We start from the raw sequence: 27,537 nt of genomic DNA on the forward strand, positions 1-27,537 counted from the left end.
GCGATGACTTCAGCCTGTCCGGTCCTGGAATTGACGTTAGACACCCGCCCTGCAAACGCCTGGACACGCCTGCGTTTTCCCTACCACTCCCAAAAAACAGTCAGTTGACACCCATAAACACCCTCTTCCTGTCAATCTCCTTGCGAACGGCTGTGCGAATGGAATTGCCCAGCAACGATGCTGTTTGTACCCGTATGACGCGCGTGCGCATTGCAGTGCATACGCATACAAAGTAGTAACCTGATCACTGCACTGCGAAAATTGGCACCGTGCGTTCAACTCGGAATGACCCCCTAAGTTATAGTGGTGGCTGCATGGTACTAGTCTAGTGATTACAGCCACGCAATTGACTGGACTGGAACACCACGATCAAGCACAATAAAAATTGGTTGCACCATATTGATTTTTAAATAAAGCAGGCATAAAATATGTTGAGCAAAAAATAAAAAAAGCAAATTAACATTTTATTTGGAGAAGCACATAGCTTACGATACATGTAAAATAAACACATAAATACATGAAGATATGTTTAAAGTAGAGATGTGCACTTGAAATTTTTCGGGTTTTGTGTTTTGGTTTTGGGTTCGGTTCCGCGGCCGTGTTTTGGGTTCGACCGCGTTTTGGCAAAACCTCACCGAATTTTTTTTGTCGGATTCGGGTGTGTTTTGGATTCGGGTGTTTCTTTCAAAAAACACTAAAAACCAGCTTAAATCATAGAATTTGGGGGTCATTTTGATCCCAAAGTATTATTAACCTCAAAAACCATAATTTCCACTCATTTTCAGTCTATTCTGAACACCTCACACCTCACAATATTATTTTTAGTCCTAAAAATTGCACCGAGGTCGCTGGATGACTAAGCTAAGCGACCCTAGTGGCCGACACAAACACCTGGCCCATCTAGGAGTGGCACTGCAGTGTCACGCAGGATGGCCCTTCCAAAAAACACTCCCCAAACAGCACATGACGCAAAGAAGAAAAAAAGAGGCGCAATGAGGTAGCTGTGTGAGTAAGATAAGCGACCCTAGTGGCCGACACAAACACCTGGCCCATCTAGGAGTGTCACTGCAGTGTCACGCAGGATGGCCCTTCCAAAAAACACTCCCCAAACAGCACATGACGCAAAGAAGAAAAAAAGAGGCGCAGTGAGGTAGCTGTGTGAGTAAGATAAGCGACCCTAGTGGCCGACACAAACACCTGGCCCATCTAGGAGTGGCACTGCAGTGTCACGCAGGATGGCCCTTCCAAAAAACACTCCCCAAACAGCACATGACGCAAAGAAGAAAAAAAGAAGCGCAATGAGGTAGCTGTGTGAGTAAGATAAGCGACCCTAGTGGGCGACACAAACACCTGGCCCATCTAGGAGTGTCACTGCAGTGTCACGCAGGATGGCCCTTCCAAAAAACACTCCCCAAACAGCACATGACGCAAAGAAGAAAAAAAGAGGCGCAATGAGGTAGCTGTGTGAGTAAGCTAAGCGACCCTAGTGGCCGACACAAACACCTGGCCCATCTAGGAGTGGCACTGCAGTGTCACGCAGGATGGCCCTTCCAAAAAACACTCCCCAAACAGCACATGACGCAAAGAAGAAAAAAAGAGGCGCAATGAGGTAGCTGTGTGAGTAAGATAAGCGACCCTAGTGGCCGACACAAACACCTGGCCCATCTAGGAGTGGCACTGCAGTGTCACGCAGGATGGCCCTTCCAAAAAACACTCCCCAAACAGCACATGACGCAAAGAAGAAAAAAAGAGGCGCAATGAGGTAGCTGTGTGAGTAAGATAAGCGACCCTAGTGGCCGACACAAACACCTGGCCCATCTAGGAGTGGCACTGCAGTGTCACGCAGGATGGCCCTTCCAAAAAACACTCCCCAAACAGCACATGACGCAAATAAAAATGAAAGAAAAAAGAGGTGCAAGATGGAATTGTCCTTGGGCCCTCCCACCCACCCTTATGTTGTATAAACAGGACATGCACACTTTAACCAACCCATCATTTCAGTGACAGGGTCTGCCACACGACTGTGACTGAAATGACGGGTTGGTTTGGACCCCCACCGAAAAAGAAGCAATTAATCTCTCCTTGCACAAACTGGCTCTACAGAGGCAAGATGTCCACCTCATCATCATCCTCCGATATATCACCGTGTACATCCCGCTCCTCACAGATTATCAATTCGTCCCCACTGGAATCCACCATCTCAGCTCCCTGTGTACTTTGTGGAGGCAATTGCTGCTGGTCAATGTCTCCACGGAGGAATTGATTATAATTCATTTTAATGAACATCATCTTCTCCACATTTTCTGGAAGTAACCTCGTACGCCGATTGCTGACAAGGTGAGCGGCGGCACTAAACACTCTTTCGGAGTACACACTTGTGGGAGGGCAACTTAGGTAGAATAAAGCCAGTTTGTGCAAGGGCCTCCAAATTGCCTCTTTTTCCTGCCAGTATAAGTACGGACTGTCTGACGTGCCTACTTGGATGCGGTCACTCATATAATCCTCCACCATTCTTTCAATGGTGACAGAATCATATGCAGTGACAGTAGACGACATGTCCGTAATCGTTGTCAGGTCCTTCAGTCCGGACCAGATGTCAGCATCAGCAGTCGCTCCAGACTGCCCTGCATCACCGCCAGCGGGTGGGCTCGGAATTCTGAGCCTTTTCCTCGCACCCCCAGTTGCGGGAGATTGTGAAGGAGGAGATGTTGACAGGTCGCGTTCCGCTTGACTTGACAATTTTGTCACCAGCAGGTCTTTGAACCCCAGCAGACTTGTGTCTGCCGGAAAGAGAGATCCAAGGTAGGTTTTAAATCTAGGATCGAGCACGGTGGCCAAAATGTAGTGCTCTGATTTCAACAGATTGACCACCCGTGAATCCTTGTTAAGCGAATTAAGGGCTCCATCCACAAGTCCCACATGCCTAGTGGAATCGCTCCCTTTTATCTCCTCCTTCAATGCCTCCAGCTTCTTCTGCAAAAGCCTGATGAGGGGAATGACCTGACTCAGGCTGGCAGTGTCTGAACTGACTTCACGTGTGGCAAGTTCAAAAGGTTGCAGAACCTTGCACAACGTTGAAATCATTCTCCACTGCGCTTGAGACAGGTGCATTCCACCTCCTATATCGTGCTCAATTGTATAGGCTTGAATGGCCTTTTGCTGCTCCTCCAACCTCTGAAGCATATAGAGGGTTGAATTCCACCTCGTTACCACTTCTTGCTTCAGATGATGGCAGGGCAGGTTCAGGCGTTTTTGGTGGTGCTCCAGTCTTCTGTACGTGGTGCCTGTACGCCGAAAGTGTCCCGCAATTCTTCTGGCCACCGACAGCATCTCTTGCACGCCCCTGTCGTTTTTTTTAAAATTCTGCACCACCAAATTCAAGGTATGTGCAAAACATGGGACGTGCTGGAATTTGCCCATATTTAATGCACACACAATATTGCTGGCGTTGTCCGATGCCACAAATCCACAGGAGAGTCCAATTGGGGTAAGCCATTCCGCGATGATCTTCCTCAGTTGCCGTAAGAGGTTTTCAGCTGTGTGCGTATTCTGGAAACCGGTGATACAAAGCGTAGCCTGCCTAGGAAAGAGTTGGCGTTTGCGAGATGCTGCTACTGGTGCCGCCGCTGCTGTTCTTGCGGCGGGAGTCCATACATCTACCCAGTGGGCTGTCACAGTCATATAGTCCTGACCCTGCCCTGCTCCACTTGTCCACATGTCCGTGGTTAAGTGGACATTGGGTACAACTGCATTTTTTAGGACACTGGTGAGTCTTTTTCTGACGTCCGTGTACATTCTCGGTATCGCCTGCCTAGAGAAGTGGAACCTAGATGGTATTTGGTAACGGGGGCACACTACCTCAAGAAATTGTCTAGTTCCCTGTGAACTAACGGCGGATACCGGACGCACGTCTAACACCAACATAGTTGTCAAGGCCTCAGTTATCCGCTTTGCAACAGGATGACTGCTGTGATATTTCATCTTCCTCGCAAAGGACTGTTGGACAGTCAATTGCTTGGTGGAAGTAGTAAAAGTGGGCTTACGACTTCCCCTCTGGGATGACCATCGACTCCCAGCAGCAACAACAGCAGCGCCAGCAGCAGTAGGCGTTACACGCAAGGATGCATCGGAGGAATCCCAGGCAGGAGAGGACTCGTCAGAATTGCCAGTGACATGGCCTGCAGGACTATTGGCATTCCTGGGGAAGGAGGAAATTGACACTGAGGGAGTTGGTGGGGTGGTTTGCGTGAGCTTGGTTACAAGAGGAAGGGATTTACTGGTCAGTGGACTGCTTCCGCTGTCGCCCAAAGTTTTTGAACTTGTCACTGACTTATTATGAATGCGCTGCAGGTGACGTATAAGGGAGGATGTTCCGAGGTGGTTAACGTCCTTACCCCTACTTATTACAGCTTGACAAAGGCAACACACGGCTTGACAAATGTTGTCCGCATTTCTGTTGAAATACTTCCACACCGAAGAGCTGATTTTTTTGGTATTTTCACCAGGCATGTCAACGGCCCTATTCCTCCCACGGACAACAGGTGTCTCCCCGGGTGCCTGACTTAAACAAACCACCTCACCATCAGAATCCTCCTTGTCAATTTCCTCCCCAGCGCCAGCAACACCCATATCCTCCTCATCCTGGTGTACTTCAACACTGACATCTTCAATCTGACTATCAGGAACTGGACTGCGGGTGCTCCTTCCAGCACTTGCAGGGGGCGTGCAAATGGTGGAAGGCGCATGCTCTTCATGTCCAGTGTTGGGAAGGTCAGGCATCGCAACCGACACAATTGGACTCTCCTTGTGGATTTGGGATTTGGAAGAACGCACAGTTCTTTACGGTGCTTTTGCCAGCTTGAGTCTTTTCATTTTTCTAGCGAGAGGCTGAGTGCTTCCATCCTCATGTGAAGCTGAACCACTAGCCATGAACATAGGCCAGGGCCTCAGCCGTTCCTTGCCACTCCGTGTGGTAAATGGCATATTGGCAAGTTTACGCTTCTCCTCCGACAATTTTATTTTAGATTTTGGAGTCCTTTTTTTACTGATATTTGGTGTTTTGGATTTTACATGCTCTGTACTATGACATTGGGCATCGGCCTTGGCAGACGACGTTGCTGGCATTTCATTGTCTCGGCCATGACTAGTGGCAGCAGCTTCAGCACGAGGTGGAAGTGGATCTTGATCTTTCCCTAATTTTGGAACCTCAACATTTTTGTTCTCCATATTTTAATAGGCACAACTAAAAGGCACCTCAGGTAAACAATGGAGATGGATGGATACTAGTATACTTATGGATGGACCAGCGACTGCCGACACAGAGGTAGCTACAGCCGTGGACTACCGTACTGTGTCTGCTGCTAATATAGACTGGATGATAATGAGATGAAATTAATATATATATATATATAATATCACTAGTACTGCAGCCGCACAGGTATATATATTTATTATGTAATGACTGATGACGGACCTGCTGGACACTGTCAGCTCAGCAGCACCGCAGACTGCTACAGTAAGCTACTATAGTAGTATGTATCAAGAAGAAAGAGAAAAAAAAAACCACGGGTAGGTGGTATACAATTATGGATGGACCAGCGACTGCCGACACAGAGGTAGCTACAGCCGTGGACTACCGTACTGTGTCTGCTGCTAATATAGACTGGATGATAATGAGATGAAATTAATATATATATATATATATAATATCACTAGTACTGCAGCCGGACAGGTATATATATTTATCATGTAATGACTGATGACGGACCTGCTGGACACTGTCAGCTCAGCAGCACCGCAGACTGCTACAGTAAGCTACTATAGTAGTATGTATCAAGAAGAAAGAGAAAAAAAAAACCACGGGTAGGTGGTATACAATTATGGATGGACCAGCGACTGCCGACACAGAGGTAGCTACAGCCGTGGACTACCGTACTGTGTCTGCTGCTAATATAGACTGGATGATAATGAGATGAAATTAATATATATATATATATATATATATAATATCACTAGTACTGCAGCCGGACAGGTATATATATTTATTATGTAATGACTGATGACGGACCTGCTGGACACTGTCAGCTCAGCAGCACCGCAGACTGCTACAGTAAGCTACTATAGTAGTATGTATCAAGAAGAAAGAGAAGAAAAAAAACCACGGGTAGGTGGTATACAATTATGGATGGACCAGCGACTGCCGACACAGAGGTAGCTACAGCCGTGGACTACCGTACTGTGTCTGCTGCTAATATAGACTGGATGATAATGAGATGAAATTAATATATATATATATATAATATCACTAGTACTGCAGCCGGACAGGTATATATATTTATTATGTAATGACTGATGACGGACCTGCTGGACACTGTCAGCTCAGCAGCACCGCAGACTGCTACAGTAAGCTACTATAGTAGTATGTATCAAGAAGAAAGAGAAAAAAAAAACCACGGGTAGGTGGTATACAATTATGGATGGACCAGCGACTGCCGACACAGAGGTAGCTACAGCCGTGGACTACCGTACTGTGTCTGCTGCTAATATAGACTGGATGATAATGAGATGAAATTAATATATATATATATAATATCACTAGTACTGCAGCCGCACAGGTATATATATTTATTATGTAATGACTGATGACGGACCTGCTGGACACTGTCAGCTCAGCAGCACCGCAGACTGCTACAGTAAGCTACTATAGTAGTATGTATCAAGAAGAAAGAGAAAAAAAAAACCACGGGTAGGTGGTATACAATTATGGATGGACCAGCGACTGCCGACACAGAGGTAGCTACAGCCGTGGACTACCGTACTGTGTCTGCTGCTAATATAGACTGGATGATAATGAGATGAAATTAATATATATATATATATATAATATCACTAGTACTGCAGCCGCACAGGTATATATATTTATTATGTAATGACTGATGACGGACCTGCTGGACACTGTCAGCTCAGCAGCACCGCAGACTGCTACAGTAAGCTACTATAGTAGTATGTATCAAGAAGAAAGAGAAAAAAAAAACCACGGGTAGGTGGTATACAATTATGGATGGACCAGCGACTGCCGACACAGAGGTAGCTACAGCCGTGGACTACCGTACTGTGTCTGCTGCTAATATAGACTGGATGATAATGAGATGAAATTAATATATATATATATATATATATATATAATATCACTAGTACTGCAGCCGCACAGGTATATATATTTATTATGTAATGACTGATGACGGACCTGCTGGACACTGTCAGCTCAGCAGCACCGCAGACTGCTACAGTAAGCTACTATAGTAGTATGTATCAAGAAGAAAGAGAAAAAAAAAAACCACGGGTAGGTGGTATACAATTATGGATGGACCAGCGACTGCCGACACAGAGGTAGCTACAGCCGTGGACTACCGTACTGTGTCTGCTGCTAATATAGACTGGATGATAATGAGATGAAATTAATATATATATATATATAATATCACTAGTACTGCAGCCGGACAGGTATATATATTTATTATGTAATGACTGATGACGGACCTGCTGGACACTGTCAGCTCAGCAGCACCGCAGACTGCTACAGTAAGCTACTATAGTAGTATGTATCAAGAAGAAAGAGAAAAAAAAACCACGGGTAGGTGGTATACAATTATGGATGGACCAGCGACTGCCGACACAGAGGTAGCTACAGCCGTGGACTACCGTACTGTGTCTGCTGCTAATATAGACTGGATGATAATGAGATGAAATTAATATATATATATATATATATAATATCACTAGTACTGCAGCCGCACAGGTATATATATTTATTATGTAATGACTGATGACGGACCTGCTGGACACTGTCAGCTCAGCAGCACCGCAGACTGCTACAGTAAGCTACTATAGTAGTATGTATCAAGAAGAAAAAAAAAAAACACGGGTAGGTGGTATACATATACAATTATATATATATTATATACAATTATATATATATATATATATTAAACTGGTGGTGATTAATTAAACTGGTGGTCAGGTCACTGGTCACACTATCAGCAACTTGCAAGTAGTACTCCTAAGCAGACAATCACAATATATACTGGTGGTCAGTGTGGTCACAATGGCAGTGTGGCACTCTGGCAGCAGAGTGCCAGCAAAAGTGTGCACTGTACGTTAAAATATGTACTCCTGCTCTCAGACTCTAACTGCTCCCCACTGTCTCCCCCACAAGTCAGATATACAGTCACACTATCACTTCAGCAAGTAGTAGTACTCCTCCTAATGCTCCCCAAAATTACTAAAGTAAATAATACTGTGTCTCTCTCTACTCTAGTAGTCTCACTCTCTATAAACGGAGAGGACGCCAGCCACGTCCTCTCCCTATCAATCTCAATGCACGTGTGAAAATGGCGGCGACGCGCGGCTCCTTATATAGAATCCGAGTCTCGCGATAGAATCCGAGCCTCGCGAGAATCCGACAGCGGGATGATGACGTTCGGGCGCGCTCGGGTTAACCGAGCAAGGCGGGAAGATCCGAGTCGCTCGGACCCGTGTAAAAAAAACTGAAGTTCGGGCGGGTTCGGTTTCCGAGGAACCGAACCCGCTCATCTCTAGTTTAAAGCTCATCGATATACACTTTAAGCATGTCATTATGTAGTAGCCTATCCCATACATCAATAGTCCAATAGATGATGATGATGATGATTAAGACTTTGGGGGTAATACAGACCTGATTGCTGGGCAGTGATTTTTGCAGCCCTGCGATCAGATAGTCGTCACCTACTTGGGGAGTGTATTTTAGCTGTGCAAGTGTGCGGCCACATGTGTAGCAGAGCTGCACAAACTGATTTTGTGCAGTCTCTGCGCAGCCCAGGAATTACACTTACTTACACCCTCCCTTCCAACACTTAAACACACCTGCGTTTTTCCAGACACTCTCTGAAAACGGTCAGTTGCCACCCACAAATGCCCTCTTCCTGTCAGCCACCTTGCGATCGCTTTTTTCTCACCATCCCGTCGCTATGCACTGATCCCCGTTGCTGCAGTCTGTCGCGCCTGTGCATTGCAGTGCATGCGCAGTTCAGACCTGATCGCAGGCTGTGCGAAAACGCAGCCTAGCGATCAGGTCTGAATTACCCCCTTTATTTATAACGTTTTTTTGTTGCCGTAAGGCATATGTTTCCTGGCAGGCAGGTTTGCACCTCTATCCATCTCAAAGTGGATAGCACTGTATGTGGCTTACACAGGCTTTCCATCTCCTATTAGACTTTTCAAGAGGAATAAACCATGAATCTGCACTGTGCCAAACGCTTTGCTCTCTAGTGGCTAGCATCATCTTCCCAAATGACACTGGGAAGATGGCACTGGCGAGGACGCAGTGCTCCCTTCCCGTGAAGTAAGGTAGGAAGAGGGTGCCCTCTCCTGCACCCCCCTCCTCCCGCCCCCCTTTCATTAAAAGCTTTGCGGTCCCGCAATTATATTTTTACATTAATGTTTTTATAGTAAAGGTTGTCTCCACGCCCCTTTTTAAGCCACACTTCCCCCTTTACCAGGGACCCCGCGTGGCTCTCTATGGCCCTGGATATGTGGGATATAATCAGATTTTTATAGCTAGTGTTTCTGAAAGACAACATGGTTGGTCAGTTTGTGCATACAAGCCCAGTTCACTTTCCTTTAAATGTTCCATGTATTATACATTGCACGCCTTAGAATGTATTGAATGTGTGATCCCTTATTTCTACCTGTGCTGCAAGCATCTATACTTCTATCTCCTGATAGGGATGGCACCCCTGGAAGTCAGAGCGTCTCGGAAAAGTTTGAAATTGACTGGATTACAGTGCTGGTCAGCTCTTTCAGCACCATTGTTGTCAAATTTGATGGACGTGGAAGTGGGTATCAGGGCACAAAGCTCCTACATGAAGTGAGAAAAGAGCTGGGAAGTTTCCAAGAAAAAGATCAATTGACAGCGCTTGGGTAATGTATACATGCAACCAACTTCCATATGTGATATGTTGCTGACAGTAACAGTCATTTATATAAGTTCATTGACTCAAGGTGTATAATATCAGCCCTAGCTAGCTAGAAATATAGCCTCAGTCATCAGTGTTCCACAGTTTTAACGAAAAAGATTGGATGTACGCTGTTTTAAAATAGTTGTCTATAGGGTTTCACCAGTGGCTGAACTGAAACAAGCAAAAAGCTCAACTCTCCCTTGGGTGTCACCCCATCACTTCCCAGGATTAAAAATTAAATAATGCTTATGAAGAATATAGTGATGGGAATTAGACATTGGGCGATGTACTGTCTTGTGAAGGTCTGTTCTAGGTTGCTAAGTGTTGGGGTGAAGGTACTCTAATGCTGAATAATATACATACCTATACAATCATCTGGCCGTTCTGATTGGCCCAACGATTATATAGGTGTTTATGCAGGAGCATTAGCCGATAAATGGATTGAGCATCCCTGGAATGGTCGTCCAACTGTCAGGACAGGAGATCACATGTTATGTGCAGTTTATTATATACAATGGTGACCTCCCGATCCCATAGAAGAACATACACACTGAGCTATTTGTAGGGGACCATCTGGGTACATACTACTTTGCTGATTGGGAGCATTTAATCAAATCAGCCGAGTGATCAGTAATATGTGTACCCAGCTTAATAAAACTTTTGACTATGGCCCTCAAAAGTTTTGTTTGACCACTGATGGCATGGTAATTGCTTATAGCCCATTCAGGTCCTTATTGCCCTATGTGTACGACAGATGATTTTTTAATATAGATTTTTAAATGTTAATAAACGTGTGTTTAAGCCCATGAAGCCCAACATCGATTTACATCTATTCGAAATTGATGAAAATCAATGAAAAATTACCTTTAGTATATATACCCCTATAGCTTGGATTCTGAGGGGTTATGAGTAATTTAATGAATCATTTATGGTTGAATATGTTTGTTGGAGTTTGCAGCCTCAGAGTGTCAGGAATCAGCATCAGTGGCTGTTGTAAATGTTTGTGTTGTATCATAGCTATTATATTGTGCAGATTTACTTGTCTGTAATTATGTACACTGCGGTGAAAAATTACACAATATATGAAAGACTTAATTATAGTTCTACAATCTGTTATAGATTTGAAAGTGTAATGTATGTTTGTTCTCATTCTGATGCAGCAATAAATATTAATAATTCTCATACTCCTTTTTTATTATTCCAGAACATTACTAAAAGAACAATACATTGATAAGAAGAGGGTTGGTGTGTTTGGAAAGGTAATGTACATTATTATTTGTTGCTTTTTGTGGTTGTATCCTCCAAAGGGTGGGATGGCATGCGGTCCAAATCTATTACATTGCTCTCATGTTAGTGAAAGTGATACTGATCCAACACCAGTGGCGGCTCTAGAGGAGGGGCTGCAGCGCAGTTCAAAATTCAAATAGGGGACCCACACCAACTGCCACCAACTGCTATTTCAAACTGGGGGGTCTATTTACTAAACCTTGAATGGAGGTAAAGTGGACGGAGATAAAGTACCAGCCAATCAGCTCCTGTCATTTTTCAAACCCAGAAAGTGAAAAGGCAGTTAGTAGCTGATTGGCTGGTACTTTATCTCCATCCACTTTATCTCCATCCAAGGCTTAGTAAATAGACCCCTGACTCACTTGCAGTTGGTGTGTCTTCCCTATTTGAATTTTGGACTGTGCTGCAGAACTACCTCCGGAGCCGCAACTGTCCACCACCCCAATAAGTTGCATGTAAGTACTTATCCTTGCCCTATTCACATTGTACACTTTTCATCTGTAGGCACTCATTGACCAATGTAATAAAAAAGTATTGCCCGTACAATTCTGACATATACCCTATGTAACATTATTGTCTTTTTAGATATATGTTAAAAACAACAAATGCAATTATCTGATAGAAAAAAAACTGTATTGATGAATTTATTGTTTTCCTGGTTTGGTTAAATTGACATAACTCTCATTATTTGTGTAATAACTCTAGAAAGCTTATTGCATTTAATTTATAATTAGGATAAGAATATGATTACCATGCAGTCTATGTGTTTTGTGAATATTTCCTTTTGAAGATAAAGCACATTATTTTGCCCAAGCCATAATTGGCTAACTGTAATTTACAATTTGTGCTGAATCCTAGGAATCAGATTATGTTTAATGATGTAAATCTACAATTATATTCACCTTTCGCTTGTTCACCACTCAGAGTCTGACTTGTTAAATATTCATAGTTTTGAGGTTTGGATGAGCGCATAGTTAGAACTAATTCAACTTTTATTGACAGGAGGGTTTAGTGGGTATTATAACAAGATTTTGCACATTTGTACACAAAACGATGAATAGATTGATATTGTTGTTTTAGATTATAAGAAATCTGCTTTATGATTTTGAATGCATGGGCATGTCTGTTATTCTTGTTTCAGATTACCTCATTAAGTTTTATTTTATTGTTGTGTGTGTTTTTCCATTAATATGCACATAAACCTTTAACTCAAATAACATGCCATTGTTTAGAAGGACTTACACAAGGAATTTTTAAACTATGGCCCAGATTTATCAAGCCTTGGAGAGTGATAAATTGCACGGTGATAGAGGTGATAAGAGTAGAGTACCAACCAACCAGCTCCTAACTGCCATGTTACAGGTAGTGTTTGAGAAATGACAGTTAGGAGCTGATTGGTTGGTACGTTATCACCGTGCAATTTATCACTCTCTAAAGCTTGACAAATCTGGGCCTATGTCTTTATTTATTAACATACATTATTTTATGTAGTACACATATTACACTGGGCCAGATGTATTAAGCCTTGAAAAGTGATAAATATCATGATGATAAAGTACCAGCCAATCGGCTCCTGTCATTTTTCAAACACAGCCTGTGACGTGGCAGTTAGGAGCTGATTGGCAGGCACTTTATCACTGTGAAATGTATAACTTTTCAGGCTTAGTACATCTCCAGCTTTACAGAGAATATTTAGTCATTCACTTTGATCAGTCCCTGCCCCAGTGGAGTTTGCAATCTCTAACCTCTAACACTTGTGCACACTCTAGAAATAATTTTTTGGTTTGAAGTCAATTAACCTGCCAGTATGTTTTTGGATATTGGGTGGATAGAACATACAAACTCCACACCACATGGAAAAAGTGTACATATTATAAAGCTATAATAGTCACTTTAGAGGTCCAAAGTCCTTGTCCATTCTCAAAAGTACTTGATGTCTTCTAACAGCTGTTGTTAGGGTTTATTGTATATCTATTCCCTGAGATTAGAGATTAAAGCCCAGTACCCACGGGCCGATGCAGGAGAGATGTGTGCTGAGCGAACCGCTCAGCACACATCTCTCCTGCCGCTCAGCACAGCGCGATCTGTGCTGAGCGTGCGGGGGGAGACGGGGGGGCCGCTCATTTCACCCAGCGGGTGAAGTGAGCGACCCGCTAGATTGGCCTGCATGCAGGCCAATCTAGCAGCAGCGATAGCGATGTGCGGGGCCGCGCATCGCTATCGCCGAGGGGGCTACACACGGAGCGATCATGCCGATATTCTAAGCAATCTAGTCAGATTGCTTAGAATATCGCTCCGTGAGTACCCCCCTCAATTCTCTTCTTAAAGGACAGCAAGCACCAGAAAATACCAGTCTTGTAGGTTTGTTTATTTGTTAATTTGTCATGATTTTGTGATAAATACATTTTAATATTGTTATGTGTTTGGTTGCTGGTTGAATTCTAATTTTAATTTGATTAATATATTGTTTTATAATATTGATTATTACTTATTGTGCGCCCTCTGAATTAGTTCAAATTCTCTTTTTTTGTCATAACTCACAGTAACTCATATATAAGAAAGTGATCTGAAATTCAGTATAACATATGCTCCTTTACAATGTATCTTTATCAGCAACTTTTAGTTTCTTCTGCCTTAGCTCGCATTTCATTTGTAAGCCATGACAGTGACGTTGCTTATTTAACTATAACAAATAGCTACATAGTTTATTCTGTAATCTGAATTTTTACAAAATGAGTACAGTGTGTTCCAAAATTTTATTTGCCTTGGGAAGGAATATGAATACATTGCTTACATGTTCAATCCAGTTAAATACGAAAATACACATTGTACATATAGATGCTACACATAAATAAAATTACTAAAAATATTTGGGAGTCAGAGAAATATTTGATAAGCATAATTACACGTGAAGTCTACTTTCAAACTTAAATCTGTTTCTAAAACATAAACATAAGGTCTGGTAGGCTCCTGAATTGGGGGCGACATTCCAGACTGCTGGAAGAGCAAGTACATCTCTGAGGGGAACCTACCTGCTGAAAGGAGGGCAGTGTTATGATATGAACTACCGAATCAACTTCGCATACTACAGTAAATACATAATATTATAATAGGGTTCACCAAAATAAGAGTGGCTTAATATTATAAACACCCTGCTCATTTACATACCTAACCACATCATCAAGATTTGAATATTCCAATTTATGGTTGAACATTTTGAATGCATTGTGATGTCACAAAGGTACAGTACTGTCTATCTGCCTGCAGCTGAATGCATTGTGATGCCACATGGGTACTGTCTAGGTGCTACTGGCTGAATCCATTGTGAATGATGTCACAGAGGTTCAGTCTAGCTGCATGCAGCTGAATGCATTGTGATGTCATAGAGGTACTATATAGCTGCCTGCAGCTGTATGCATTTTGATGTCATGGAGCTAATGATTAGCTGCCTGCAGTTGAATGCATTATGAATGCATTATGATGTCACCTAGGTACTGTCTTTGTGTCTGCTGCTGAATGCATTGTGATGTCAGAGAGATACTGTCTAGTTGCCGGGATCCGGTCTCTAGGTCGACAGTAACTAGGTCGACACTATGTAGGTCGACCACTATTGGTCGACAGTAACTAGGTTGACAGGGTTTCTAGGTCGACAGGGTCTCTAGGTTGACATGTTCTAGGTCGACAGGTCAAAAGGTCGACATGAGTTTTTCCAGATTCTTTTTTTTTTTATTGAACCTTTTCATACTTAACGATCCACGTGGACTACAATTGGGAATGGTAACCTGGGCCAAGCGCAGCGGTAGCGGAGTGAGGCACCTTGCCCGAAGCATGGCAAACGAAGCGAGCCATGTGAGGGGACACAGTTTACTAATTGGGGTTCCCGGTCACTCTACGAAGAAAACGACACCCAAAAAACATTAAAAAATCATGTCGACCTTTTGACCTGTCGACCTAGAACATGTTGACCTAGAGACCCTGTCGACCTAGCATCCCTGTCGACCTAGTTACTGTCGACCAATAGTGGTCGACCTAGACACTGTCTACCTTCCATACCACACCCGAAAATGTTTGGGCACGCCTCTGGCCTCTTACTGTCACCCACAAACGGCCTGTTCCTGTCAAGCAGCTTGCGAATGGCTGTGCGATCTAAAATTTCCCACCAGCTTGTCGCTGGTTGGCGTTGTGCATGTGCATTGCAGTGCATACGCAGTCAATTGATTATCACCCGCTGTGCGAAAACGCAAAGCAGCAATCAGGTCTGAATCGGGCCCTGTGACATCACAGAGGTATGTTCTACAGTATGTACATGCAGCTGAATGTATTGTTGTGTCAGAGGAACTGTATAGCTGCCTGTATAGCTGAATGTATTTTGATAAGAAAAATGGGGATTTTGCAACTGCGCCTGAAAAGTATGCGAATTACAACGATTGGTAATATACCTGTTTAATTGATTAACACGATGGGATACAAATGTAAATGCAAACACAATATTAAAAACTAATGATAAGAAATGAAAAAAAGAAAAAGGAAAAAAGAAGAAAAAAGATATATACTAATTGTAGTCAATCTCACAAGGAAATTGAGCAACGGGGCTAGCAAGACTTACAAAAAACAAACAACAAAAGACAAAAACTCTGGAAATACTTGGTATATGTACACAAATTAAACTGGCGTCCGTCTCCACTTGGCTTCACCGTGTATCCTCCGTCTCCTGGTGCTGAATCTACTTCCTGGTTGTCGGGACTCGCGGTCACGTGACTCCGAGCTCCGGTCTTCTCTCTGTGCGCCTCCGAAGTCACTAGCACGCCAGAAGTGCTGGGCTGTGTGGAGCAGATATTACAGCTGTCAAATTGAACAGTGGATATGTCGACCACTGAATGTGTCTGTGTTGCTCCTACGCGTATCGACCCATGTGGGTCTTCGTCAGAGGACTCCCTGACGCACAGAGAGAAGACCGGAGCTCGGAGTCACGTGACCGCGAGTCCCGACAACCAGGAAGTAGATTCAGCACCAGGAGACGGAGGATACACGGTGAAGCCGAGTGGAGACGGACGCCGGGACACGATCACAGGAGATACAGGTAAAAGCTCTGTAAAAAGGGGGGAGTACACGGCGGACAGTCCCGCTTCGGGTCTCTAAGCTGGTGTTACTTTCCCCATCAGAGACAGGACCGCGTCTCTCCGATCAGGTTGGTGGACGGCGTCTGTTTAAACAGGCGTTTTTCCACCATTCCAGACGGAGGTCAGACAGCGGCCAGTCCGTAGCTATTTATTACCAATCCCTCTGAGATTCCCCCCGTTTACCCACCGGGGGTACCCCCCTTTCACCTCAACGCTGCTGGACTAAAAGAATCACTTAAAGGACATTTGCTCAGTATCACTGCTTGCAATAGACTCACCCTTAACACAGAGGAATTTTAATACACTTTGAAGCATATATTTAATCAGGACTGTGTGGAGGAATACAGTTACAGACAATTTCTCAAACATCAAGTGCGTTAATAAGGAGGTGGGACGCCACGCTCCTTTCTAGCACAATATTGGGACGATTTATTTTTTCCAGGTTAATTTGTGTATACACACATATACCAAGTATTTCCAAAGTTTTTGTCTTTTGTTGTTTGTTTTTTGTAAGTCTTGCTAGCCCCGTTGCTCAATTTCCTTGTGAGATTGACTACAATTAGTATATATCTTTTTTCTTCTTTTTTCCTTTTTCTTTTTTCTTTTTTTCATTTCTTATCATTAGTTTTTAATATTGTGTTTGCATTTACATTTGTATCCCATCGTGTTAATCAATTAAACAGGTATATTACCAATCGTTGTAATTCACATACTTTTCAGGCGCAGTTGCAAAATCCCCATTTTTCTTGTTATTGTATTTTGAGGTTGTGGGTTCAGCCTTATTTGCAATCTTGCTGCCACAACCGATACTCAAGTAAGGTGAGCGCAGGATATAACTGTAATTATATGAATGTATTTTGATGTTGTAGAGGTGCTATCTAACTGCCTGCAGCTGAAGGCATTGTTATGTCATAGAGGTACTGTCTAGCTGCCTGCAGCTGAATGCATTGTGATGTCACAGTGGTACTCTGTAGGTGCTTGTGGCTGAATGCATTGTGTTATATCATAGAGGTTCAGTATACTGTAGCTGCATACAGCTGAATGCATTGTGATGTCACAGAGTTAGAGATTAGCCGCATGCAGCTAGATGTATTGTGATGTCACAGTGATACTCTGTAGGTGTTTGCGGCTGAATGCATTGTGATGTCACAGAGGTTTAGTCTAGCTGCATGCAGCTGAATGCATTGTGATGTCACAGAAGAACTGTCTAGCTGCCGGCAGCTGAATGCATTGTGATGTCAAAGAGTTAATGATTAGCCGCCTGCAGCTGAATGCAATGTGATGTCACAGAGGTAATGTCTAGCTGCCGGAAGCTGGATGCATTGTGATGTCACAGAGGTACATTCTAGATGCATGCAGCTGAATGTATTATGGTGTCAGAGGTACTGTCTAGCTGCCTACAGCTGAATGTATTTTGATGTTGCAGAGGTACTGTCTAGCTGACAGCAGCAGAAGGTATTGTGATGTCACAGAGTTAATGATTAGCCGCCTGCAGCTAAATGTATTGTGATGTCACAGTGGTACTCTCTAGGTGCTTGTGGCTGAATGCATTTTGATGTCCCAGAGTCAATGATTAACCACCTGCAGCTGAACACAATGTGATGTCACAGAGGTAATGTCTAGCTGCCGGAAGCTAAATGCATTGTGATGTCACTTAGGTACTGACTATGTATCTGCTGCTTAATGCATGTGATGTCATAGAGGTACTGTCTAGCTGCCTGCAGCTGAATACATTGTGATGTCACAGGGGTACTGTCTAGGTGCCTGCAGCTGTATGCTTTGTGATGTCACCGAGGTACTGTCTAGCTGTCAGCAGCTGAATGCATTGTGATGTCACAGAGTTAATGATTAGCCACCTGCAGTTGAATGCATTGTGATGTCACAGTGGTACTCTCTAGGTGGGTGTGGCTAAATGCATTGTAATGTCACAGAGGTTCAGTCTAGTTGCATGCAGCTGAATGCATTGTGATGTCACGGAGGTAATGTCTAGCTGCCAGCAGCTGATTGCATTGTGATGTCACAGAGTTAATGCTAGCCGCCTGCAGCTGAATGCACTGTGATGCTTAGAGGTACTGTCTAGTTGTCGGAAGCGTAATGCATTGTGATGTCAGTTAAGTACTGTCTGTGTGTCTGCTGCTGAATGCATTGTGATATCAGAGAGGTACTTTCTAGCCTCCTGCAGCTAAATGCTTTGTGATGTCACAGATATACTGTCTAACTTCCTGCAGCTGAATGCACTGTTATGACACAGAGGTACTTTCTAGCTGCCCACAGCTGAATATTTTGTGATGTCACATAAGTGCTGTCTAGCTGTCTGTGTATGAATGCGTTGTGATGTCACAGAGGTAATCTGTAACTCCTTGCAGTTGAATGCATTGTGATGTCATAGATGCACTGTCTAGCTGCCTGTCACTGAAATGCACTGTGATAACACAGAATCATTGTCTAGCTCTCTGCAGCTGAATGCATTGTGATATCACAAAGGTACTGTTGATGCCACAAAGGCACTGTCTACCTGCCTGCAGGTGAATGGACTGTTATGTCACAGTGGTACTCTCTAGGTGCATGCAGCTGAATGCATGTCACAGAGGTACTGTATAGCTGCCTGCAGATGAATGCATTGTGATGTTTTAGAGGTACTCTGTAGCAGCCTGCAGCTGAATGACTTGTGATGTTACAGAGGTTGTAATGTAATGTAGGTGCCTGCGGCCGAATGCATTTTGATGTCTCAGATGCACTGTTTAGCTGCCTGCAGCTGAATGCATTGTGATGCCATAGAGGCACTGTCTAGCTGCCCTCAGCTGAAGGCTTTGTGATGTTACATAGGTACTGTCTAGCTGTCTGTGTATGAATGCGTTGTGATGTCACAGAGGTATTGTCTAGCTGCCCACAGCTGTATGCATTGTGATGTCACAGAGGTACTGTCTAGCTGCCAACAGTTGAATGCATTGTGATGTCACACATGCACTGTTTAGCTGCCTGCTGCTGAATGCATTGTGATGCCATAGAGGCACTGTCTAGCTGCCCTCAGCTTAAGGCTTTGTGATGTTACATAGGTACTGTCTAGTTGTCGGTGTATGAATGCGTTGTGATGTCACAGAGGTACTGTCTACCTGTCTGTGTATGATTGCATTGTGATGTCACAGAGGTGCTATCTAGCTACCTGCAGCTGAAGGCATTGTGAAGTCACAGAGGTAATCTGTAGCTGCCTACAGCTGAATGTATTGTAATGTCATAGATGTACTGTCTAGCTCCCTGCAGCTGAATGTATAGTGATATCAGAGATGCATACCTCCCAACTGTCCCGATTTTCGCAGGACAGTCCAGTTTTTTTGGGACTGTCCTGCTGTCCCACCCATGGACTGCAGTGTCCCGTGGTGGTGGTGGTGGTGGGGCAGTTGGGAGGCTCCTGTCATCGCTGTCCTGCTTAGCAGAGCAACAGTGAATAGACGCTGTGCGCATGCGCAGTGTCTATTCAGTGAAGACAGAGGGAGAGGGGGCATGCCAGCAGCTCACAGAGCGCAGGTCATGCCCCCTTTAGTGATGACAAATAGGGGCGTGACTCACGATCGCGGCACTGCCGCAAGGCCACGTCCCCTTCATTTAGGCCATGCCCCTTTTTGGATACACGCACGCGGGAGTCCCACTTATGAATCCCCAAATGTTGAGAGGTATGGAGATAGCCTGCAGCTATATTCATTGTGATAACATAGACCATTGTCTAGCTATCTGCAGTTGAATGCATTGTAATGTCACAAAGGGTGGTCTTCAGTGTGCCGAATGTCGAGATCCCGGCGCACAGTATACCAGCGCCGGGATCCCGACATCCGGCATACCGACAGATATTCTCCCTTGTGGGGTCCACGACCCCCCTGGAGGGAGAATAAATAGCGTGGCGCACGTAGCGCACCACCGTGCCCACAAGGGGCTACTTTGCGCTCGCCACACAGTCGGTATGCTGGCAGTCGGGCTCCCGGCGCCGGTATGCTGGTCGCCGGGAGCCCGGCCGCCGGCATACCATACTACACCCGTCACAAAGGTAGCGTTGATGTCACAGAGGCACTGTCCAGCTGTCTGCAGCTGAAGGCATTCTAATGTCAAAAGGTAATGATTAGCTGCCTGATGCTGAATGCATTGTGATGTCACAGAGGTACTGTATAGCTGCCTGCAGCTGAATGAATTGTGATGTCACAGAGGTACTGTCAAGTTGCCTGCAGCTGAATGCATTGTGATGTCAAAGAGGTAATGATTAGCTGTCTGAAGCTGAATGCATTGTGATGTCACAGAGGTACTTCCTAGGTACCTGCAGCTGAATGCATTGTCATGGCAGAGGTAATGTCTAGATGTCTGTGAATTAATGTATTATGATGTCATAGATGCACTGTCTAGGTACCTGCAGCTGAATGCATTGTGATGTCACAGTGGTACCGTCTAGCTATCTGCAGCTGAATGAATTGTGATGTGACAGAGGTACTGTGTAGCTGCCCGCAGCTGAATGCATTGTGATGTCACAGAGGTACTGTCTAGCTGCAGGAAACTGAATGCTTTGTTATGTCACCTAGGTTCTGTCTCTGTGTCTGCTGCTGTATGCATTGTGATGTCACAGAGGTACTTTCTAGGTGCCTGCAGGTGAATGCATTGTAATGTCAGAGGTACTGTCTAGCTGCCTACAACTGGATCTATTTTGATGTCACAGAGTTACTGTCTAGCACCCTGCAACGGAATGCATTGTGATGTCACAGTGGTGACAGATGCTAGTGGCTAAATACATTGTGATGTCACATAGGTTCAGTCTAGCTGTCTGCAGCTGAATTCATTGTGATGTCACAGAGGTGCTGTCTAGCTGCCAGCAGCTGAATTAATTATGATGTCACAGAGTTAACGATTAGCCACATGTAGCTGAATGCATTGTGATATCAAAGAGGTACTGTCTAGCTGCCGGAAGCGAAATGCATTGTGATGTCAGAGAGGTACTGTCTAGCTGCCTACAGCTGTATGCATTGTGATGTCACAGAGGTACTGTCTAACTGTCTGCAGCAGAATGCACCCCCATATACCTGCCCCACATCTTTTAACCCATTATTCTGACATTTTTACCTTAAAATAATGATTTTTCCGAAGTTTGCACTAAAGCTGCAAAAAAAAAGCTGTGTTAATCCCTATAGAAATTACGGTGACTAAAATTGAATAGCAAAAACCACGCAGCTGCCTGAAATTTAACGCGTCACAGGAAAAATAAAATGAATGTGTTCAATTGAATATGCCCCTAAATGTTGGCAATCGAGAGTCATACTATAGATGAATTCCGGATGCTGCAGTGTGAGGCACTAGTCTCTGAGGGAAGCCCAGCATCGCCCCTTATGTGAGGCAATCAGGGGCTTCCCACTAGGCCATGCCCCCATAATTACATGGTACTCCCGTGAGGGTACAGCCCCTTTTTTGGACGCACGCGTCAAAGTCGCGCGAGGGGGTGCTATTAGCTGCACCAGGTGTCCAAAGGACAATATTTATATTTCTCTAACGTCCTAGTGGATGCTGGGGACTCCGTAAGGACCATGGGAATAGACGGGCTCCGCAGGAGACATGGGCACTTTAAGAAAGAATTTAGATTCTGGTGTGCTCTGGCTCCTCCCTCTATGTCCCTCCTCCAGACCTCAGTTTGAATCTGTGCCCGGACGAGCTGGGTGCTGTTCAGTGAGCTCTCCTGAGCTTGCTGTAAGAAAGTATTTTGTTAGGTTTTTTATTTTCAGGGAGCTCTGCTGGCAACAGACTCCCTGCATCGTGGGACAGAGGGGAGAGAAGCAGCCCTACTCTCTGAAGATAGGTCCTGCTTCTTAGGCTACTGGACACCATTAGCTCCAGAGGGATCGTACACAGGATCTCACCCTCGTCGTCCGATCCCAGAGCCGCGCCGCCGTCCCCCTCGCAGAGCCGGAAGACAGAAGCCGGGTGAGCATGAGAAGCAAGAAGACTTCGAAATCGGCGGCAGAAGACTCCAGTCTTCACTGAGGTAGCGCACAGCACTGCAGCTGTGCACCATTGCTCCCACACACACCTCACATACTCCGGTCACTGTAAGGGTGCAGGGCGCAGGGGGGGGGGGCGCCCTGGACAGCAATTGGGATCTCTTTGGCAAAAGTTTAGCATATATACAGTTGGCACTGTAAATATGTATGAGCCCCCGCCAAAAATTGTACATTGAAGCGGGACAGAAGCCCGCCTCACCAGCGCCATTTTTTCTCCACAGCTCCGCTGAGAGGAAGCTCCCCAGGCTCTCCCCTGCAGATACACGGTAGAAGAGGGTAAAAAGAGAGGGGGGGCACATAATTAGGTGCAAAAATCAATATAAACAGCGGCTACTGGGTTAACATTAAGTTACTGTGTTATTACTGGGTTATATAGCGCTGGGGTGTGTGCTGGCATACTCTCTCTCTGTCTCTCCAAAGGGCCTTGTGGGGGAACTGTCTTCAAAAAGAGCATTCCCTGTGTGTGTGTGGTGTGTCGGTACGCTTGTGTCGACATGTTTGACGAGGAAGGCTATGTGGAAACAGAGCGGGAGCAAATGAATGTGGTGTCTCCGCCGACGGCGCCGACACCTGATTGGATGGATATGTGGAAGGTTTTAAATGATAATGTTAATTCCTTGCATAAAAGGTTGGAAAAAGCTGAAGCCGTAGGACAGTCAGGGTCTCAGCCCGTGCCTGATCCTATGTCGCAGAGGCCGCCAGGGTCTCAGAAGCGCCCACTATCCAAAATTGTTGACACAGATACCGACATGGATTCTGATTCCAGTGTCGATTATGCAAAGTTACAGCCAAAATTGGCTAAATCCATCCGTTATATGATTATAGCAATTAAGGATGTGTTGCACACCACAGAGGAAACCCCAGTCCCTGACAAGAGGGTTCATATGTATGGGGAAAAGAGGCAGGAGGTGACATTTCCCCCTTCACACAAGCTAAATGAGTTATGTGAAAAGGCTTGGGAATCTCCAGATAAAAAACTGCAGATTTCCAAACGGATTCTTATGGCATATCCTTTCCCGCCAACGGACAGGTTACGCTGGGAATCCTCCCGTAGGGTGGACAAAGCTTTAACACGCTTATCCAAGAGGGTAGCCCTGCCGTCACAGGATACGGCTACCCTCAAAGATGCTGCGGATAGAAAGCAAGAGGGTACCCTGAAGTCCATTTATATACATTCAGGTACCTTACTGAGGCCAGCGATCGCGTCGGCCTGGGTGTGTAGTGCTGTAGCAGCATGGACGGACACCCTGTCTGAGGAACTTGATACCTTAGACAAGGATACTATATTGATGACCCTGGGGCATATAAAAGACGCTGTCCTATATATGAGAGATGCTCAAAGAGACATTAGTCTACTGGGTTCTGGAATAAATGCTATGTTGATTTCTGCCAGAAGGGTCCTGTGGACTCGGCAATGGACAGGTGATGCCGACTCAAAAAGGCACATGGAGGTTTTACCTTACAAGGGTGAGGAATTGTTTGGGGAGGGTCTCTCGGACCTGGTCTCCACAGCTACTGCTGGAAAGTCAAATTTTTTGCCATATGTTTCCTCACAACCTAAGAAAGCACCGTATTACCAAATGCAGTCCTTTTGATCACAGAAAAGCAAGAAAGTCCGAGGTGCGTCCTTTCTTACCAGGGGCAGAGGAAAGAAGCTGCACAACACAGCTAGTTCCCAGGACCAGAAGTCCTCTCCGGCTTCCACAAAATCCACCGCATGACGCTGGGGCTCCACAGGCGGAGCTAGGCCCGGTGGGGGGCGCGTCTCCGAAATTTCAGCCACGAGTGGGTTCACTCCCAGTTGGATCCCTGGGCAATAGAGATTGTGTCTCAGATTGTGGAATTCGAAGAGATGCCCCCGCACCGATACCTCAAATCGGCCCTGCCAGCTTCCCCCCTCGAGAGGGAGATAGTGTTAACTGCAATTCACAAATTGTATCTTCAACAGATGGTGGTCAAGGTTCCCCTCCTTCAACAAGGAAGGGGTTATTATTCGACCATGTTTGTAGTACCGAAACCGGACGGTTCGGTCAGACCCATATTGAATTTAAAATCCCTGAACATATACCTGAAAAGGTTCAAGTTCAAGATGGAATCGCTCAGAGCGGTCATCGCAAGCCTGGATGGGGGGGATTTTATGGTGTCTCTGGACATAAAGGATGCATACCTTCATGTCCCCATTTATCCACCTCATCAGGCGTACCTCAGATTTGTGGTACAGGATTGTCATTACCAATTTCAGACGTTGCCGTTTGGCCTCTCCACGGCACCGAGAATTTTTACCAAGGTAATGGCAGAAATGATGGTACTCCTGCGGAAGCAAGGGGTCACAATTATCCCATACTTGGACGATCTCCTCATAAAAGCGAGGTCAAGAGAGCAGTTGCTGATCAGCGTAGCACGTTCTTTGGAAGTGTTACGGAAACACGGCTGGATTCTAAATATTCCAAAGTCGCAGTTGATTCCTACGACTCGTCTGCCTTTCCTGGGCATGATTCTGGACACAGACCAGAAAAGGGTTTATCTCCCGATAGAGAAAGCTCAGGAACTCATGACACTGGTCAGAAACCTATTAAAACCAAAACAGGTGTCAGTGCATCACTGCACTCGAGTCCTGGGAAAGATGGTGGCATCATACGAGGCCATTCCCTTCGGCAGGTTCCATGCGAGGACCTTTCAATGGGACTTACTGGACAAATGGTCCGGATCACATCTTCAGATGCATCGGTTAATCACCCTATCCCCCAGGGCCAGGGTGTCTCGCCTGTGGTGGCTGCAGAGTGCTCACCTTCTCGAGGGCCGCAGATTCGGCATTCAGGACTGGGTCCTGGTGACCACGGATGCAAGCCTCCGAGGGTGGGGGGCAGTCACACAGGAAAGAAATTTCCAAGGTCTGTGGTCAAGTCAGGAGACTTGCCTTCACATCAACATCCTGGAACTAAGGGCCATATACAACGCCCTACGTCAAGCGGAGACCCTGCTTCGCGACCAACCGGTTCTGATTCAGTCAGACAACATCACCGCTGTGGCTCATGTAAACCGACAAGGCGGCACAAGGAGCAGGGTGGCGATGGTGGAAGCCACCAGAATTCTTCGCTGGGCGGAGAATCACGTAAGCGCACTGTCAGCAGTGTTCATCCCGGGAGTGGACAACTGGGAAGCAGACTTCCTCAGCAGGCACGACCTCCACCCGGGAGAGTGGGGACTTCATCAAGAAGTCTTCACGCAGATTGCAAGTCGGTGGGAACTGCCACAGGTGGACATGATGGCATCCCGCCTCAACAAAAAGCTACAGAGGTATTGCGCCAGGTCAAGAGACCCTCAGGCGATAGCTGTGGACGCACTGGTGACACCGTGGGTGTTCCAGTCGGTCTATGTATTTCTTCCTCTCATACCCAAGGTGCTGAGAATCATAAGAAAAAGAGGAGTGAGAACAATACTCATTGTTCCGGATTGGCCAAGAAGGACTTGGTATCCAGATCTGCAAGAAATGCTCACAGAGGACCCGTGGCCTCTGCCTCTAAGACAGGACTTGTTGCAACAGGGGCCCTGTCTGTTCCAAGACTTACCGCGGCTGCGTTTGACGGCATGGCGGTTGAACGCCGGATCCTAGCAGAAAAAGGCATTCCGGATGAGGTCATTCCTACGCTGATACAGGCTAGGAAGGACGTGACGGTTCAACATTATCACCGTATATGGCGGAAATATGTTGCTTGGTGTGAGGCCAGGAATGCCCCTACGGAGGAATTCCAGCTGGGCCGTTTCCTTCACTTCCTACAGTCATGAGTGACTTTGGGCCTAAAATTGGGTTCCATTAAGGTCCAGATTTCGGCCCTATCCATTTTCTTTCAAAAAGAACTGGCTTCTCTACCTGAAGTTCAGACGTTTGTACAGGGAGAGCTGCATATTCAGCCCCCTTTTGTGCCTCCAGTGGCACCTTGGGATCTTAACGTGGTGTTGAGTTTCCTGAAATCACACTGGTTTGAACCACTCAAAACGGTGGAATTGAAATATCTCACGTGGAAGGTGGTCATGCTACTAGCCTTGGCTTCGGCTAGGCGTGTGTCAGAATTGGCGGCTTTGTCACATAAAAGCCCCTATCTGGTTTTCCATGCGGATAGAGCAGAATTGCGGACCCGCCCACAATTTCTGCCGAAAGTGGTTTCATCCTTTCATATAAACCAACCTATTGTGGTGCCTGTGGCTACTACTGACTTGGAGGACTCCGAGTTACTTTATGTGGTCAGGGCTTTGAAGGTTTATGTAGCCAGAACGGCTAGGGTCAGGAAAACAGAATCTTTGTTTATCCTGTATGCTTCCAACAAGCTTGGGGCGCCTGCTTCAAAGCAAACTATTGCTCGCTGGATCTGTAACACGATTCAGCAGGCTCATTCTGCGGCTGGATTGCCGCTGCCAAAATCAGTTAAGGCCCATTCCACTAGGAAGGTGGGCTCTTCTTGGGTGGCTGCCCGAGGGGTCTCGGCATTACAGCTGTGCCGAGCGGCTACTTGGTCAGGTTCAAACACTTTTGCAAAGTTCTATAAGTTTGATACCCTGGCTGAGGAGGACCTTGTGTTTGCTCAATCGGTGCTGCAGAGTCATCCGCACTCTCCCGCCCGTTTGGGAGCTTTGGTATAATCCCCATGGTCCTTACGGAGTCCCCAGCATCCACTAGGACGTTAGAGAAAATAAGATTTTACTTACCGGTAAATCTATTTCTCGTAGTCCGTAGTGGATGCTGGGTGCCCGTCCCAAGTGCGGACTTCTTCTGCAATACTTGTATATAGTTATTGCTGCAATAAGGGTTATGTTATAGTTGCATCAGGGTTGTACTGATGCTCTGTTGTTGTTCATACTGTTGACTGGGTAAGTTTATCACAAGTTATACGGTGTGATTGGTGTGGCTGGTATGTATCTTGTCCTGGATTACCAAAATCCTTTCCTTGTACTGTCAGCTCTTCCGGGCACAGTTTCTTTAACTGAGGTCTGGAGGAGGGACATAGAGGGAGGAGCCAGAGCACACCAGAATCTACATTCTTTCTTAAAGTGCCCATGTCTCCTGCTATTCCCATGGTCCTTACGGAGTCCCCAGCATCCACTACGGACTAC

General features: G+C 45.5%; 1 protein-coding gene across 3 annotated transcripts in view; it reads left to right on the forward strand.

Moving 5' to 3' along the window:
• The window catches only part of DPP6 (dipeptidyl peptidase like 6), a 1,916,598-nt gene that overhangs the window by 1,857,303 nt on the left and 31,758 nt on the right, over nt 1-27,537 (forward strand). For all 3 annotated transcript variants that reach the window (XM_063921873.1, XM_063921871.1, XM_063921872.1), the window contains exons 20-21: nt 9,763-9,957; nt 11,200-11,254. In XM_063921873.1, the coding sequence (XP_063777943.1) occupies nt 9,763-9,957; nt 11,200-11,254 (250 nt within the window). The remainder of the gene's footprint in view (nt 1-9,762; nt 9,958-11,199; nt 11,255-27,537) is intronic.

This window comes from Pseudophryne corroboree, chromosome 5 (assembly GCF_028390025.1).
Source record: "Pseudophryne corroboree isolate aPseCor3 chromosome 5, aPseCor3.hap2, whole genome shotgun sequence".
NCBI lineage: Eukaryota > Metazoa > Chordata > Amphibia > Anura > Myobatrachidae > Pseudophryne > Pseudophryne corroboree.